This window comes from Sceloporus occidentalis, unplaced genomic scaffold (assembly GCF_023333645.1).
Source record: "Sceloporus occidentalis isolate IW3139 unplaced genomic scaffold, rSceOcc1.0.p SCAF_44, whole genome shotgun sequence".
NCBI lineage: Eukaryota > Metazoa > Chordata > Lepidosauria > Squamata > Phrynosomatidae > Sceloporus > Sceloporus occidentalis.
The window spans coordinates 2,634,990-2,653,396 of NW_028317024.1; the positions used below are offsets into that span (position 1 = coordinate 2,634,990).

At 41.1% G+C, this 18,407-nt stretch overlaps 1 protein-coding gene across 1 annotated transcript; it reads left to right on the plus strand.

Annotated features, from left to right (window-relative positions):
* Window positions 1–7,058: 7,058 nt before the first annotated feature.
* LOC149289584 (geminin-like) lies at window positions 7,059–10,281 on the plus strand. Its single transcript, XM_089490406.1, has 6 exons — window positions 7,059–7,115; window positions 8,511–8,606; window positions 9,009–9,147; window positions 9,619–9,701; window positions 9,868–9,978; window positions 10,105–10,281. Exons 1-6 carry the CDS (start codon window positions 7,059–7,061, stop codon window positions 10,279–10,281), a joined length of 663 nt encoding a protein of 220 aa, XP_089346532.1.
* The last annotated feature ends 8,126 nt before the right edge of the window (window positions 10,282–18,407 follow it).

Here is an 18,407-nt window from a genome sequence, read left to right on the forward strand (position 1 = left end):
GGTATTTGCTGGAAGGGACTTTTTGCGGCCCAGGTGGGTCTTGGTCTTTTAGCTGCCACAACTCAACATGCTTCGGAAGGCTAGTAAATCCCTGGGGTTCCAAACCTCAGCCCTGGTCCTCAGGCATGCAGATGACATAAGGTTACAAAAAAGAACATGGTTTATTTGAAATCGAATGGTGAAAAACTTACACTAATGATATATATTTTTATTAATATAAACATTAAATGTGAAATCAGAGTTTGAATCAAGAATATTTCACTTTTTAAAGAAATGCCTGTGGCATCATTCCATAATAATGTGTCACTTAGACATACAATAACCCTTCTCCAGATGGGATAGATAGGAGAAGCATACAGAACAATAAAACAGGCTTTTCATCAAACTCCAACTTTACCTACACTTTATCATGTATATATACCCAATTTACATCACCTGCCCATGTTTGCACATAAAAAGCAAGGAAATGCTATGCAAGAAGGTTCTTCCTAGACCCTCAAGCTACCTTGCTTTTAAAACCACAAATACTCGCATATAATTAACACTTCTAATTTTTCAAATGCAATTAGGCAAGCAATCTCATTGTTAGTTTAATCTGCTGTCAATACATTTACTTTCATGGAAAGCAAAGGTATCACACATGCGAGTTTCGTTAACACAGTAGGATATTTAACAGTCCTGCAAAAAAGAGACCTGGAGACCAGGTATTGGTGGATCATCATTCATCGATGGAGAACAAGGTACCAGCAAGTATTGGTTTTAGTTTAATAAAATTCTTGGAGAATGGATGACAACTAGGTTTTTGTGTAATCTATAATCCAATTGACACACTTAATAAAACAATATGTAGATTCGTAGATTTCTCCTAGCAGGATAGGGGCACTGAAAGTGGACCATAAGCAGAATTATTAAACGTAACATTTCTGTGAAATACATTAAGATTAAAGTATTCTCAAAAATGTTCATTGTGGAAAGTACATTGTTGTGCCGATATATTTTAATAGTCAATTTGCTTGTGTAAAGTTATCCTATATTGTAAAACGGTGTGGCGATAACTTTATGCTGTCTAGAAACTAATGTATACACAGTAAATATGGCCACCAAGTGGGGTCTGCTCTTGTCCCAATGCTTTCTGAAGTGTCTCAGAATTTAGCACATGCGCTGCTGGGACCCTGCTTTTTAACTGCAGGTGAGCCGTACCAATAACCCCCAAAACTGCTCTTAGTTTGAATATTCTTGCTGTTCATTTACAATTCCAAAGGTATAGTCGATGTAACAAGGACAGTAATGGTTTTCTATTTAGTGTTAGATATAGTGGAGTAGTGTGCATTGAGCTTGTCTTCTGCCAGATGTTTCGTGCCGCTGTGTTGCAGGTCCATTTGGCTGGGATTGTTCTAGGGGGCTCAGATTTTGCGGACAATGCCAGATTTTCATACCCCTCGGTGTCCCACAAGGCTACCATGCAATATATGTAGGCCGCTTAGAAGGAACCAAGGAACATATTGACCTGCTCCCCAGCCCAGTTCCTTAAACTGTCCCAACACAGTATTTGCAGGACTGTCCTGATTTTCAGGCATTGCCTTGCTGCCCTGTATGGGTGACCCGATGTAATGCTTTTGCAGGTAGTGGGGGTCAAGGGCCAGTTGGGGAAATAATTTTTCTCATGACCAGGCCAGGGAAATGTAAAATGAATGGAGTTCTGTTGTGTTGCATCACAGACCTCCATTACAGCTCCCAGCACTCTCGGCAGCTGAACACCACAAGGTGAGTAAAGTGAGTGGATGTTCATGCTTCTGGCCCACCCGCATCTGTATCAGCCGCCCCACACCCCTATTGTCACACAACCCCCCCAACAGAGGTGTCGCGGTGTGGACACCTGAAATGTTGGTGGGTAGGCACACTTTATCAGGACACATATTACCGAATAAGCATTCTTCTCCAGTGAAAAAGGTTGCTTACTCACACTCCAGCTGCATAGATTTGCCCACTCCTCCATCTGGAGAATCCTTGCCTGGACTGTCTGCATCGTGCAAAGGTAAATTATATATTATACCCCCTCTAACCTTCATAGAGGTGCTTCTTATATTCTCCAAACTAAATAAGTGGCAGGCAAAGGGGAACTATGAGATTGCGTGGAAATGTTTTGACCTTGGTTGGCAAGTGGGATGGACAGTTATCTCCTTCACAGCTTCAAATAAGCGTGTGATCTTGTATGATTAAGAGGAATATTTGTTGTTAAGTACATTGCATTTAGCACAGTTTATTTATTTGGAAAATGTTTAACCAGGAAAAGTGCACAGCAATTTCTCTCCTTTTCAAGTATGGCCTGGAGAACACTTACAAATAAATTACAATTAAAATGAGAACTATTTCAAGGAATTAGGCCTAAAACAGTAGTCATTTTTTTTCCATATTTTTTTATCAGGTATCAAGTATGTAAGTAATATATACTTTAGAACATTATCACCTTTTGTTTTTCATGCAAGCATTCACCTACGCATGATCCTCTTCTACTTTTGAAGCTAGTCCTTGTGACGTGGAAGCCTAATGGATGTTCGAATACTATACTATACGGATGTCCAATGTTCTCATACAAGCAGTGCATTTTCGAAAAAAGCTACAAAATGTGACTTTATTGTTGAGAATATGTGACTTCATATATGACACTTCTGATGTCAGGACCGGCGAGTACCACCCATGGAAGTCCAAAGTCTGGGGGAAAGACCACTCTTAACTGTAGTAAAAGTAATTACTGTGTTGTTCACAGGGGGGAAATCTGGAACTAAAGGAACACATGCAAAACTTTCCTGCTCTTCTATTTTAAGTAAAAAAATACCTATTTGGCACACATTTATTAATTAAATACGCCACAAAAAAATGGGGGTAGTTCCCCTTTCTGTGAGCTGGTTCTCAAGGGAAGCAGTGAATTTTTCGTGGATAACGAATCAGGTCTTGGCCAGAGGCGTGCAAAAGTGCCAGCTTGTGCAGTACACAAATGTAAGACAATACCGGGCTGTTGAATCTACTCCAAACCGTAAACTGCTCTCAAATCCCAATCCCGCCATATGCTGCATGCTTAGCCTTTGTTTTTATTTTCACTGATTGCTTTTGCAATTCCTGGCCAACCACCGTGGCACAAAAACCCCAAAAGGACACTCGGAAAGCTTTCCTGTCGAGTTAAATGCAAGTTCGCTCTTGCAAAGGACTTCTTAATTCTGTTGCAAACAAACACCATGAAAAGAGAGAAAAACTCAGTAGGAGAGAATATAGGAACCGAGATTAGAGCTCTGCTGTTAAGCTGTAGGAGGGGCAGCCGATTGTTCTGCACACCTGGATGGCTCATGTAAAGCAAGTGGCAGTTTATAAGGAAATGCACAATTGGGATTCATCCATCCCTTTGTTTACATTATTTTCTCATGTCACATTTTAGCTGTTTTTTTTTTTAAATTGTGTTAATAAATCTGCCAACTGTTGCTTATTTATCACAAGCTGAACTAACAGTTTGAAATGAGCCATAAAAATGGCTGACTGAATACAGTGTTGTTTTCTAGCTTTCCATTTATAGAAGAACCACATGCTTCCCATGCCCTATGTCCACAGCCGGGAACTTTCGGGATTTGACCCGGAGTCTCAGGGTTTCTGCCCCAATCTCATGGTGAAGGGACAGAATCTCAGGGTCACACAGTCTGGAGCTGACTCCTTCACATTCTACACTGCTGGGATCATATTGATGACTCCCTATAAGTTATGACTGGTATCTCCGCTTGAATGCAGGTGACTTAATTAAATGTATCTTTAAATAATGACAAGTCAAGGCTTTCATGAGGACCAGTGTTAGAGCCATTTGGGTAACACATTTGGTGAGTCCATACCAAGAAAGAGGGAATTACCACAAGTATTACTAGTGGTCTGTTTAGTGAGCTGCTTACAACCAGTTGTTTCAGCTTTGGGGATTGTTTGTAAGACAGCAGGGGGGTAAATATTTATTTTATCCTCTCATTATTATTATTATTATCTTTTATTTATATAGCGCCAACAATTTACGCAGCGCTTAATACAATACATAAGTTCAAGGGATATGACAAGACGAGAATTGACAGACTAAGACAAATCGATACATTAGGTGGAGAGAGCCCTGCTCGCAAGCTTACAATCTAGAGGATTATTCCTACAAAATACTGTGTCAAACCCTGTTGGCATCATGTGAAGAACTCCACAAACTATGCGTTATAATTGAGAATGAATGGAACCTAGTCATTATTCAGATTAAATGCAATTACACCTTCTGGCTTGGCCAGAGGTAGGTTTTTATGTGTGCTTTTCAGGTGGAAGCTGTAAGCAAATGTGAGTCTCGGTCCATAGCATAGGAAGGTTAGGGTGATGTTTCTCATACTGATTGTTGTGTCCAGGAAGTCGATGCGGATACAGGAATAGTTAAGCTGCAGTTTAATTTCAGAATGTTGTTCTCTTCACTAACTGTCCATACTCTCCTGCAGGTAAGTGGTGTGGACAGGGACACAGGAAGGCTGTTTGCAGGGGGCAAAGATGGCACAGACAATTGCTTTGGGGACAAAGATCGCATAGTCAAGCAGTTTGGAGGCACTGACAAGCTGTCTGGGGGCAAAGGTGGCACAGTCAAGTTATTCGGCGCCAAACCTTTTACAGGCTAGAAGAAAGTCTCAAACAGCAAGCATCCATACCACCTTTCTCCTCAGCCCATGTCCATCCGACGTGAATGTATAACAAGGCGCGCAAAAAAGCGGGTCTTATCCGTGCTGCAAAGTTGTTCTTTTTATTTAGATAGCATCGCTGTAAAATAGTGTACATATCACCATATTTAAAGAGACAGAAGATGTGACAGCTTACAAGCTCAAGGTGATTTGCATCACTTGCTTCATCGAATCCTGCAAAATGCAAAAATAGAGGAAAAATGAATTACAAAGCAAGTCTGAGCTCCGTTTGCTGTTTGGCAAGTAAACCATAAAGTGTAAGATGTATGTGAGATCGCAGCATTCTCTTTTAACATGATGCATTTTACTCTACACATTGCGCGGGCCAAGTACCCAGATCTCAAGTTACTTGGTAAGTAAGCCGACCAGACAAAGAGAGAGAAATGTTCCGGTCACGCTGGACCGACAGAGCCACGACATTTACACCTCTGTGTCATCGTACTGATGTGTAAATACAACACAGAAGCAAGACCTTCATTTTCACAGGGTCATCGCTAAACAATGAGAGTTCCAAGATGTCCAGGAGTTCCAAACTCAGTCTCTTTTTATAATTAGTGGATAATATAGAATATGTCTCTTTATTTGTAAAGTTGCATTCAGAATAATGGAACACTTTTACTTTAATTAGATTTCAATGATTGGATTACTGGAACACACAGGGCTACCTTTCATATAAAAAGATACAATGGGGTTTCTTCACAAAAGGGATGGTTTGTACTTTTTAACCCTCAATTTACTATGCATTACGAAGGGCCAACAGAAGCACTGCATCATGCATAGCTCAGAGGGTGGCTGAATCTATCTGATTCAACTATACATTATACAGGGCCAGCCAAGCTGTTCCTGCAGCAGGAGCTGATTAGGGATGGTCCTTCATAATGTAAAGTCAAATCAAGGACCAAAACTGCGGACCCCAAGTAATATGATTTATCCGGAAAGCTTTTGATTACTTACCTCAGCTATGAGGGGGAAACGTACTGAAAGCATAAAGGAAGGACTTCTTGTTATATATCACCCGGGAGCTCGGTAACATAAAGCGATCTCATAATTCTACGCAATACGGTGAATCTGCGGCGTCACATCATTAGGCGCGCAGCAAATTCAGGATATGCGTGATGTTTCGCCAAAGCAGTACGGTAGTTTGGCGGGGAATTGTTTACAATGTAACAGTCACATTTTGCCTGAAACTATCGCTCGCTCTAATACCCGAAACGATTCCACATGTGTATATTCGGGATTCTAAGAGGCGCATGCGCAGTGCACACCATTCTTCCTCATCCCATTCCCAGCCCCAGGATTAATCCGTTCCTCGTCCACACAATGACACCCAGTCACCCCTGTGCACTAATCATATTCCCCTATCCGTGAAAGGCTGACAACAAACCGCTCCAGGCGCGGGAGGCGGGAAGGGAAATCACGTGACTTGCTGGGTACTTACTATAAAAGGAGGTGGGGGCGCGGGATTTCTTCTGAGTCAGTACGTTTTGGGATCGTTGCCGAGTTGGCAGGAAACAGCGCAGGTACGATGTGGACCGATTATTGTTATATGACAGTCACGCGGCCCCCCGGGCGTTATTGTCGATATTTGTGTTGCCTACGAGCAGACACGGGGTTGCTGGCCTCGGTGTAGGCGCCGTAGCCATGTTTTGGTTGCATTGTGTTGGTACCTCCGCTTTGGGCGGGAAGGTGTCTTTTCTCCCTTGTTACCGTGTTGTACATTAGCTGCATTGCGTGTAAAGGCACCATTTTCCCCTATAGCCACGATACACCTATTTGGGATTTGGCGGTCTGGGACTTGGCTTCGCCATTGGCCGCTTTGTCGGGGAGGTGCTGAGATATCCTCTCCCCGGCTGTGTCGTGTGTGTTTAGTACGACATCATTGACGATACAGGCCCAGTCTCCTGCCTCTCGGTTTGGATCTTACATTACATAACCGGGCGGTCCGCTCATACGGTTCTTGTCACACGCACCTAGCTGTATGCACGACGGGTGATTTTACGGAAACTTAAATCATCGGATCGGCCGTAAATCGGTTCCGTTTAGTTTTAGCCTTCTCTATAAAGTCCCGTTAATCGCCCTTATTTTCTGAATTCGGATGTCTAGGTAGGTAGTTTCAATGATCTATGAAAGTGCCCGTGGCCTGGCTGTTATCAGCTGTTATCACTGGCGGGCGTCTTGTTGGTCATTGGTTTAAATGTATATCTGTATGGTGGTAAGCGGAGACCGCGCTGCCGGCCATTGTTTGGGTCATCGCACTAACCTGTGTGCATATGGCAATTTTGAACATCTTTACTAATTTTGTATTTAATTTTTTTTGTTAGGTCGGAAATGAATACCAAAATGAAACGTGGTGCGGACAATGAAAAGCCAACTATGTCAATCAAGGTACTTCTAATACTATCTTCTAGAAGAAACATGAATCATCTTAGACTTTGAGTAGTTGTCAAAGTAATGTGTGTGTTTTTTTTTGTTTTTTTTTTGAGCACTTACAATTCAAGACTGATAACTGTACATGGAGTATTGTGGCAACTGCATTGTGGGATTTACAGCACTAATGCCTTTTGCCATGTGCTGAGGGGGATGGGGAGGACTGAATGGAATCTGAACCTCCTGCCTTGAAGGCTCCATGCAGTGAATTCTGTAGCACTACATGTGTAATATAACTAATGTTACTGTAAATGTGTTGGTCTGTCCTGTCAAATGACACCTAAAATGCACAACACCGCACTGAATGGTGTATCTGATTTGGCAGGAGTAGCTTGTTATACAATAGAGCTGAACAGCACACTTGAGTGTATTAACAGCAGAGCTTTGTAGAAAGGTATACTGGTGACATTGTATGATGGAGCAACACTCCAACATGAAAGCCCCCATATACATCACTCATTTGAGTGTGCGCCTTGGTAGTTTGTGGTTAAACCTTTACAGTATCAGACAGAGGAGTGCTGGTAACATTTGCTCCAAGGGGCAAGTTTGCTTAATTCCACCTGAAACAAAGCATTGCTCTAGCATGCTGTCCAATAAAGGGCACACCACATCCAGTCCTAATGTAAAGGCATAAACTGATAACTAAGCACACCATGGAATTTTACTTACACTACCTGAAGCCTTATTGTTTTAACAGATGCTTGCAGTCTCTCCCATAATTACACTTTAAGAGATGCTGACATACGACTTAAAACTTTACCTTGTAGATGTGTATCTATGCACTAACAGTCTAGGGTGTAGGTGTTTGTTGCAGTGCCATAAGTAGAAATCTGTAGGATTAAACAATGTACAAATAAAGGCTTTTACACTTAAAGGTAACTTCCTATGAGAAGTTAGACATGTGCAGTCATATTGTCATATAAGCCATGGTGTCAAGTGTTGCAGTTTGGTGAGAATGTGAGCTAATGCGTAACTTTGAAGTACTCTAAATAATGGCCAACATGTTTAGCAAAGTAGTTTCCCACAGTCTTTAGCATTTGTTCTGGGGAGTGACAGTGTGATAATAATCACCAGTAAAACCTGACCGTGGGAAAGTTGTGTCTTGTGTCATATTAAGTAACTTTCTCACGGTAAAGTAGTGTTACACTTCCAACCTGTTTGCCTTTGCTTTGTTTGCTATAGCATGCTGGCGGTATAGGTAGTGTATTCAATAACTTGGTTTGGTCTCAAAAGAGCTAAGTCTGTTCACAATGAATAGTGTTGCGCAATGGCTCAGCTTGGCATAACTAGCATTAACTTTATTAAATGTTGACATGGTTTAAACTTTTTTTTTTTCTTTTTTTTTTTTTGCAGAGCTATTTGGATAAGGCAAATGCTGCTCCAAGAAGGACTCTTAAAGTTATCCAGCCTTCCACATCTGGGCATCTTGTTGGAAGAGTTGATAAAGAGGTAAGGTCTACTGGATTTGGGCAATTAGATGTGGACTGGTATAAGCAAAGTACACCAGATGAATAAATGCAAACCTTAACCAGTTAACTAGTAAAACAAAAAAACAAACTTAATGAATTGTTGGTGAATCCCACGCCTTGTATTGACATTACACGGATTGCAATAAATTTTCCTAAAAGTAGTTATGGTTGGATTTTTTTATTTAATATTTGTGCATAAAGGGGAACTTCCACCATAGTTTACCAGTGTCACTGAAAATGCTGTTTAGAAAAAAAAAAAATAGTATTCTAGTTTTTCCTAGCATGGTCATGTAGACAAACTATATAAATGCCAAGTACTGCTTAGGTTTATGAAGCAAGACATTTAAACATAAATGCTATAACTAAGTTAAACCTATTACAGCCCTCTAAAAATTCTACAAAAAGAAAGCTGTGGAATGACCAGCTATCTTCAAAGAAGGCAAAAGTGGAAGTTGCTGTTGATCCAGAGCAAGGGGAAAACAAAGAATGCTCAACAGAAGCCTACGAACTTATGGTGAAAGGTATGCTTCTAATCTTAAGGCCAAAACCAAGCGGTATACCATCTGGTAGAAATATCGGTTTAGTACCCTGCAGATTTGAACACTGTACAAAACTGCTTAAGGCCAACTTTGTAAAGAATACTGGTGCTTTTTATAAACTGATCTCCCAACTACATAAATATGACTAGCATTCTACATCTGGGAAGCTCGACACTTTATCTAGGTGCAGAGCAGCTCATATCACATCAGTGTGGCTCTTGTGAAGCCAGTCCCAGTTGTGTCTTAATCATCCTGCTACACCAAGTATTGCATTAAGACAAGGTTTATGACCTGTCATGTTAACAAGACACCTGAACCTCTTAACGTCATGGTGTCGCTGCATTTAAACAAGGCCAACCCTGTTCTAATACTGTAAAATCATGGGCCTGTGGCCACTGCCTAAGAACACTTAGGTATACATGTAACTCATGGAGGTTTCTTTTTCAACACCAGAGGAGCCAAGTAGCCTTTACTGGAAAGAAATTGCAGAGCAAAGAAGAAAGGCGCTTTATGAAATCTTACAAGAAAATGAAAAGGTAAGTCTGTTCAAATGCCTGATGCTAAAACGGTTCTGTCAGCGACTTTGATGTGGGGATTTGCTGAATTTCTTTCAAGAATGTACACACTACTTACTGATTAAACTGCACTTGCGAGTCTTGACACCCTTCAGCTGCACATTGGCTAATGCAGTTTTATTTACAGCTGCACAAAGAAATTGACCTTAAAGATGATGAAATTCAGCGCCTGAAGATGGAAAATGATGAGCTAATGGAGCTTGCGGGGCATGTTCAGTTTATGGCTGGCTTGATTGAGGTGAGTTCAGTTTGAATCCCCCTTCAATTCTTTCCCTAAATTGTTAGTCTCGATCGAATATAAAACTTGTTTTGAGCTTTGCTTATTACTGGTATGGTATTAAGTAGGTTTTATTGTCTTATTTAGAGATTGACTGGCTGTGCACCACAAAGTCTTGAAGACCTTAAGAATCTTGACTTGGAAGAAGCAAGGTGTGATGCTGATGCTCAGGAGAACCAGCGGTTAAATTCTGATGACGATGCTGATGCTCAGGAGGACCAGCAGTTCAACTCTGATGCCAGCATGGAAGATTCATCTGTTTAAAGACTACACACAGACTACCATGACTTTCTTTAAAAGGCACACTTCACATGGCTAAGTGAATTGAACAAGGAGAAACTGCCATTACATGCTCCGTTGCCTCTGGGATGTGCTACTAGACATCTCTACTTAAGTGCTATGGGGAATTCAGCATTGCGATGCTTCATTGATGCGCTGAACTTCTAACATGCACAAAAGTTTTTAATTCTCACAAGTAACCTCTAACAGCTGGTCACTTGTAGTAACAGTAAATACTGTGTATTTCACTTTTTGTAAATAGTTATTTTTTTATCTGTTGACCTTTATCTGAGGTGACTGTACATATGTTCAATAAACTTCAGTTTGCGAGTAGTTGAAACTTGGCTTGGGATTTCTGTTCCATTCCTAACAATGAGTTTTCAGGTTCCTCATAAGCTTTTAAAAGTTTCTCCTGGAAGAGGTGTGCCAGTGATGTAAGAAGGTGCTTGGTGTCTTAATCTTTACCTTGCCACTAACTTGGCTCCTAGGGGGAGGGCCACACAGATTAGCAGGTGCTTCATCCAATGAGGCAACAATGTTAATCAGGGGAACTTAAAGCTTCAGCCGTCTGTCTTAGTCCAAAAGCTGTAGCATGTTAAGCAGTTTTCTTAATAGCTGACTGATTCAAAGTCTTGTGAAATTGAACAATACAGCTTGCTTGACATACTGCTTATGTTTAAACCACACACCAGCCTCCATTCAAACCTAGATTTACACATGATGCTTAAGTGTTGGTTCTAAAGGACATTGCATTAAAAACCCATGGCTTTGTGTAGTCCCAGTTTAACTATTGTGAAAGTTCACCTTTTATGGAAGCCTAAAATCTTTGTGGAACCTTAATTTCCTGTGGCTTTTGCTCAAATACACTCAGGCTTCTAAACCATGCTATAGCATAACCTTTAATTTAAGCTTACACCTGTCTGGGTTTAAACAAGGCTGATGGCTTGCAAGGTAGTAAATGTAAAGATTAGTGTCATGTTCTGCACATGTTGGTCCATAGACTATTCCATGTTGGCTTGAGAACAGCTGGATAGACCTCATATCTGGTAGTGATCTTGTTGGAAGCTTAATTTAGGTAATCCTTCCCAGGTGGGTGTCACGATACTTGGGCTGCAGAAGACCGTTTAACCAGTCTAGTTTCCCAGTTTTCTTAACGCCGCCCCCCCCCCCCAGAGTAAAATCACGCCCTAATGTTAACCCAGTGGATCATTTCCTGTGCCTGACCAGGACCTAGCTGCGACAATCATGGAAGTGTACGGCAGAAATACCCACGAACAATTGAGACTGTCGCTACAGGTGCCAGTTGTCCCATCTCTCACTTTTGGGGCTGTGGGTAACAATTGAAGGTGGTTACAGAGAGGGAGCTCATTTGGGGACCCCAGTCTTAATCTTTGGGCACTGGGGCTTTGCAGGCTTCCCAGGGAAGTTCCCAACGCTGTTCAGGGTCCTAACATCCGATCACATTGTTCTTTTGAACATAACATCCTTGGACCCTAAGCTCTCTATTGGTTTACACCACTCCCTCAGTCACCCTGAAAGTGACTGTCAGGTGGTTATTGTTGGCCATAGAAATAGATGGGGTGCTGGGCGGTTGTTTGGTTGATGTTATGCTCTTTATCTGATAGTTCTGTGCATAAGGCTGTGTGTTGTCCCAACAAACTTCCTGTTTTCATTGCAACCTTAGTGCTGTCTGATGCTTGGGCTGCTATAGCTTATTGTCCTTTCCAGGACAATAGCAACACTGTAGCTCAGCTTTGGGTAGCCACAGTTTCAGCGTCTCCATTGGATCTACGGTCCTGCTCCATCTCGTCTGCGCTGAAAGGGATGACTGCGGAGTCATCAAAACGGGGATCCTGGGAAACCCCGTTTTGGTGGGTGTACTCAGCGGGGGGACAAGTCGTCCCGTGACAATGGGCACCAGGGATAGCCCTGAGAAATATCCTAGGATGGTTGTGGCACCAGAGATGATGGCTGTTTGTAGCCTAAGTATTGTGGAGATCTAACGAGGAAAGGTGCAAAGGGTCTGGTAGGATATGTTGATGGGCCAAATCTACTTTGGAAAATCGACAGTAATCTACATCAATTATTCTGGACACAGCTGCAGTCTTTGCCAGCCAATCCTGGCTGAGTAAAGAAGTCTAGACCCGGAAGTGTTCAGGCTAAATGGTCACCAGTAAGGTTAACCAGAGAGTTTTGATAGCAACCTTCTGGAATATGAGACTTATGTGATTTCCAGGAAGCAGCTGGGAGGCTCTGGATGTCCTTTCTCGCTCTTGGAACGAGTTGGCTTTAGCTACATGGACCTCCTGTGACCAACTAAAATACAAAGAAATGTAGCTCCTTATATGTATAACACTGTTTATTTTTATTTCAAATATTTTTTGATGCTGTCTCTACCGGCAATGACTGGTTACATCAATTCTACAATTATTTCCTCTTTATTATAGGAATAATCGGGGAGGAAAACATCTGTACTTCCTTTCTGTAAAAATGTTTGTATAGCAGCCTAGAGCACATAAAAAGAGCTCAGATAAAACCATGTGTAATATTCCCATTCAGCACAAAGGCCGATATGTTTAAACGTAATATTTCAGGTTTGTGTATACTGATCTTACATGAGATTATGATTGTAATGAGAACGCACACATTTGTTTGCAATAAGTTACAAACCTTATCGTGATTCCACCGACTTTAGTTTAGGTTCTTTCAGCTATACGTTTACTGAGTAGGTAAATATTGAGTGAGGCAATCCCCCCCACACACACACACTTTCTTCCCCTTTCCAACAAAATGGTGTTGGATAGTTTGCCTAATTCTAGATAGCGATACAGTAGTCTCAGGTTTTCTGTTTCAGGGTGTACAAATAACACTATGGGGTCTATTCACTACAGGGAGAGCTGGGTTTTGAAACTTCTTGCCTTCACTGTACTTTAGGAAGGTCCAACCTCAGTGAGGTTCTCCTTCAGGAAGAGCATGGCTGGCCCTTGTGTCACATAAAAAAGCTTCTGGTAGGGGCCCAAGCCCTTTATATCACAACAGTCCTGCCCTGGGGTGGTCTTTTCCAGGTGCCAGTACTAAGTATTCATGAATTACTTATTATTTGTTTTATATGGCGCCATCATATTCCATAGTGCTGCACTGCGGGTAGACAGGACATAAGTAGTATATAACATAACAGTTGGACGTACAGAAACGAGGGCCCTGCTCAAACGGTCTTACAAACTTCTTACATTGCCCTGGTTGTTAGCGTAACACAGCTACTGGAACAATATATAACCTTTACAATGACCTTTAACTAATCACAACAAAGCATGTAATTTATTTAGTACCCATGGGTCTATTGGAGGAGCAGTTCCTCTTTTTGGACCTAAATCCCTCTGCTAGAGGTGATGCTGCAATATAAAGAGATTAAGCAGCTGATTAAGACTTCCACATGGTCAGGGGGCTTCTGCAGCCCTTAGACTGTAGCCCCATAGCATCTGCTAAAGATTTATTTCCTCCTCCTTGTATTCGGGGCTGCATGGCCATGGCTTACTTCACTTACAGAATTGCAGTAAGAAACAACCAAATGCAGTGTAAGTCGTGTGATGTTGGTTGTACTTGGCATCAATAAAAGAAGGGGTCAATACGAGGAGCAGAACTGGCATATAAGTAAATTGTGCTAATCAAGGAGTCTAAGAACCAAATCATATCATATACAGGATAGGTACACTCTGAAGAAGTGAGCTTTGAGACGTTTCTTGAATGTTGGGAGGCAGGGTGAATGCTGAAGGTTCAGTGGAAGTAGATTCCAGAGATATGGGGCAGCCCGAGCGAAATCTTGTAGATGGGAAAAGGAAGAGGTGATAAGTGAGGAGGAGAGCCTTAGCCCATGGGAAGAACGTAAGGATCGAGTAGGAGAGTATTTGCATATGAGGGCAGAAATGTATGGAGGAGCAGTGTTATGGATGGCCTTATATGTCAGTACCAGGATTTAAAATGTAACTGTAAAGGTAATAGGGAGCCAGTGGAGGATTTCACAGAGTGGGGAAGCAGAAGAGGAGCGGCGTGGAAGGAAGATAAGCCTAGGAGAAGCATTTAGGACAGAGTGCAGGGGAGAGAATCGACCAGAAGAGTGTAGTCAAGAAGGGAAATGATAAGTAAATGAACCAGAGTTTTTGTGGATTCTTGTGGTGAGAAATAGGCGGATACGAGATGTTTTTTAGGTGCAAGTGGCAGGATCTGGCGAGGGACTGAATGTGAGGGATGAAGGAAAGGTTAGGATGACCCCAAGGCATCGGGCCTGGTTAGTAGGAGAGATAGTTGTGTTGTTAATGGTGATAGAGAATTGAGGTAGTGGAGTGGAGATGGAAGGAGGGAAGATAATGAGTTCAGTTTGAGAAAGATTAAGTTTCAGGTAGCGTTGTGACATCCATGAAGAAATAGCAGACAAGCAGTTAGTAATACAGGACATGAGAGATGGAGAGAGATCAGGAGAAGACAGGTAGATTTGGGTATCATCTGCATATAGATGATACTGGAGGCCAAATTAGTTTATACTATTCAAGCAGCTTACCTTTTGCACTCCCCCACAATGCTGACTATAGATATGTGAGGGGGACATGAAGTTATGTAAACCTGCAACTAACCATAGATCTCTGGGTATCTAGCTTCAAGGCAAGCAGCCTACTGAGACATTCCTCAATATCATGATAGACCAATACAAGCCATCCCCAACCTACCTACTTCCAAACATCAAGGATATTATGCCTCCTCTACTGCCACCAGCTGACCCACATAGAATGTAAGGAGTTGGATGGTGAAGTGACCAAAAAAAACCTCCTTATACCCCTGCATAGTATGACCATAGATGAATTCAGCCTTATGGTACCATTACTTGTACTCTTTGATCTATCCAGACATTAATCAAGCAGGCATTTGGCCAAGACTCAATTTCTTTCTTCCTGTGTAAATTTGTTTTTGCGTTATGTGCATGGTGCTTGCAGACATGGCCACTTATTAAAAAAAAATCTTTTTTATCTTTGATAAGATTATGTATTAACAATTCCTTCTTATCATTTTAGTAAATACATTTTGTGCAGTGTTCTGATCACTCTACAGGACCGTGCTTCTTGAACCTTGCACAGTATCACATAATAAGCGCTGCACATGCAAAGAATTACAAGCGTAAGCTTAAGAGCGGGGCCCTCTATATCTAGTGTGTCGGTTTGTCTTAGTTTGTTAGTTCTAGTTTTGTCAGACCCTTTGAATGCATGTAGTACAAGAACATCTGCTTTTCTCCTGTTAATATAAAACCCCACGATAATTGTAGTGATAATCACAAAGCTTGTGGTCTGACAGTACGTCCACTTCACGTCTCTTGTGCTCAAGCGCATTATTGCCATTATATTTGGGAAGCTGATTCCTCCTTTATCTGGGGGCATGAATAAAAATGATCTCATGAGAACTCAATGATTTTAAAGGAGATTCTATATTTTGTATCAGAACCCCAGGATAAAGGGGAAATCTGGTAACCCTACTGTACACGCTTAAAAGGGTATACTTATCCATGGCTTGCTTTAGTGGCCAGGAAGTTGTTGTCTGTTACTTTCAACCTTAAATACATAACCTGTCTTGGTTATGTCTTTAAATGCACAGTCTAATATCCCAACTTCGCTTTGTGTGTACTTTAATAGGCATTCTTTAACGCCTTTCAAACTTCTGCATGACATACCATGCCATCATGAAAAGGTAAGCTTTAAAGCCTATGATGATGGCATGAAAAGTATGGAAGCCTCGCGGTAGGAAGCAAGTGCATCAGCAGCCTCAAAAAATAATTAAAAAAAATAAAATAAAATTGCATGAAGCAGACAGCCGACTATGGTTGCTTGCCATCATGATAAAAAAAAAAAAAAAGCACTGACCAGAGCTGTACCACAACAAGCCACCGGCTTCACCCGGCAACACTTCCCCCAATAAAATAATAATAAAACAAACGTATCTATATTTTTTACAGTTGTACAAAAAAGCAACAAATGACTTTTTGTGGTCTACAACTCTCATCATCCCATCCAGACTGATGGGGTTGATGAGAGTTGTAGTTTAACCCAAACTATGTTGCTTTTTACCTGAACATAGTTTATTATATTATGGCATCTATTTTTGTTTGTGCCTATCCTTCCCTGTGCCGTGTAGTGTCTCGCAACGAGATACGAGTGTTATACATTGTGCCCCGTAGCTTCCAAAACCCATGTAAAAACCTATACATGTGGGGTATGCAAGCCAATATGTTTTGGTAATTTTTTGTGCATGTAACCCTCACAAAAAATGAATATTAATAATAATAGAATTGTGGCTTACTTACATTGGGGGGTTATTTTTTTTTTTGTTCATGATTACCATTACAAACCAGTATACCGACTTTAAAACAGCAATGTATTTAACATTTTATATTCTAACATTGGCCCTACATTTTAGCCAAACCATGTACTTTTATTACATTTATTATAGATGTGCCAAGGAGCTGGGGGGGGGGGGGGTCAGAGAAAGAGGCAAATACATATGGTGTGTGTGTGGTTGGGGGGTGCAGAATAGGAGGTAGCTAGATGTGCCTCTTATAATAAAGAGCTGCACGGTAGTTTAGCTGCCGGTAACCTGAAAAAAGATTAAATGTTGTTGTAACACCCAGCATATCCAAGTTGTCTCTTCACCTTTGCAACAGCTAAAAGGTATTGTTATGGATTAAATAAAATGTACATTTCAGAGCAGTGTTTGAAGTTCAATGAGAAAGGGATGTTTATTGAAAGGCTTAAAGGAAATAACACATTAACACTAATGAGATCAAGTTAAACAATAGCCATCTCCATCGGGCACAACCAGCTCCCACCAGCGAAACAGACCATGCATTTATACGGAGTTTTTTCATCATAGCCAGTAATGCGATAGTCTTACCTCTCAAATGCATGTCTTAGTCTGAGAAGCACCTGGTCTAGTGGTAGAGATGCAAGACGAGACCAAGGACTGATTAAGGTTTGAGTCCTTACATCGGAAAAGAACAGGCAGACTAGGTGAATCAAATGGTTCTTATCTACCGTCAAATTCTATGTTTCTATAAGGGCTTCTTCAGTTCTGGATTGGTGGGTTGCATCCAAGAGCCAAGCCAAAAGGAGCCAGATCTTAAGGAACCAGTCATTTGAAATGGATATAAACACGGGTTGTGTGGTTGTGTGTCCACAGATAAAACCCACAAACCAAAATGATCACCTAATAGATACGTTTTCAATGTCACGCATGAACCGTGCTTTCCGTATATAAAAAGAACCTTGAGATAATATTTCAAAAATAGTCTTTATTGTAACTTATACACAATGGAAATCGGGCCCAGTACAAATACTGCAGATCTCAAAAAGGCACAATAAGCACAGGTCAGTCCGGGGAAGGAATCACCTCATGCACCAGAACAGGACACCGGTAAGGATTTAACACTGGGACGTCACCCCTTCAAGGTGTTAGAGCACGAAAAACAGCATTACTTCATATTAATTAAGTAAAAAAGGTCAAACAGCGTACAATCGGACCTTGTAATCAATAATATGTAAATACTTTATACTACCAAATAAATATAAGCAGTTTTTGAAGGATAACTTTCTCTCTGAAACCCATCTGCCGGAAAGTCACGTTTAAAGAGATAAGCATGTTTTTAATTAGCCTCACAGTCGATAACTTTTCTGCAAAACATTAACTATTTCGCCAACCTGAGTGTTTTTACCGCTAACAATGCCTCTTCAGTTACTCTTGGCAGTATCAAAGCACAGAGACGTTCCGTGCATAAATCAAGGTGCGTGAAAACCTTTTTTCTTTTTGTTGACATTTGAAGAAAGAGAACTGACTTCAAGGGCACTGTTCGAGCATAAGACCCAGACTCCCTGCCACTTTCATCCAGCGAGCAGTTCTAACATTTATTTACATTATACATTACAGTACACATTAGTAGAACGATAAAATCCCTGAATGAATTCAAATGAGACTGAAAATACAAAACAGTACAAAGTCTTTTAAATAAAAAAAAACTAATACAACATTTTTTCAACAAAGCCAAGTTCAATAGCTATAAAACAACCAAATTTAAAACA

What these genes read in the sequence shown, in the direction of transcription:
- LOC149289584 (XM_089490406.1), top strand. Translation starts at nt 7,059, where the DNA reads ATGAATACCAAAATGAAACGTGGTGCGGACAATGAAAAGCCAACTATG. An exon ending in AGCCAACTATGTCAATCAAG is followed by an intron (nt 7,116 to 8,510) that starts GTACTTCTAATA and finishes TTTTTTTTGCAG; the next exon opens with AGCTATTTGGATAAGGCAAA. An exon ending in TCTTACAAGAAAATGAAAAG is followed by an intron (nt 9,702 to 9,867) that starts GTAAGTCTGTTC and finishes TTTTATTTACAG; the next exon opens with CTGCACAAAGAAATTGACCT.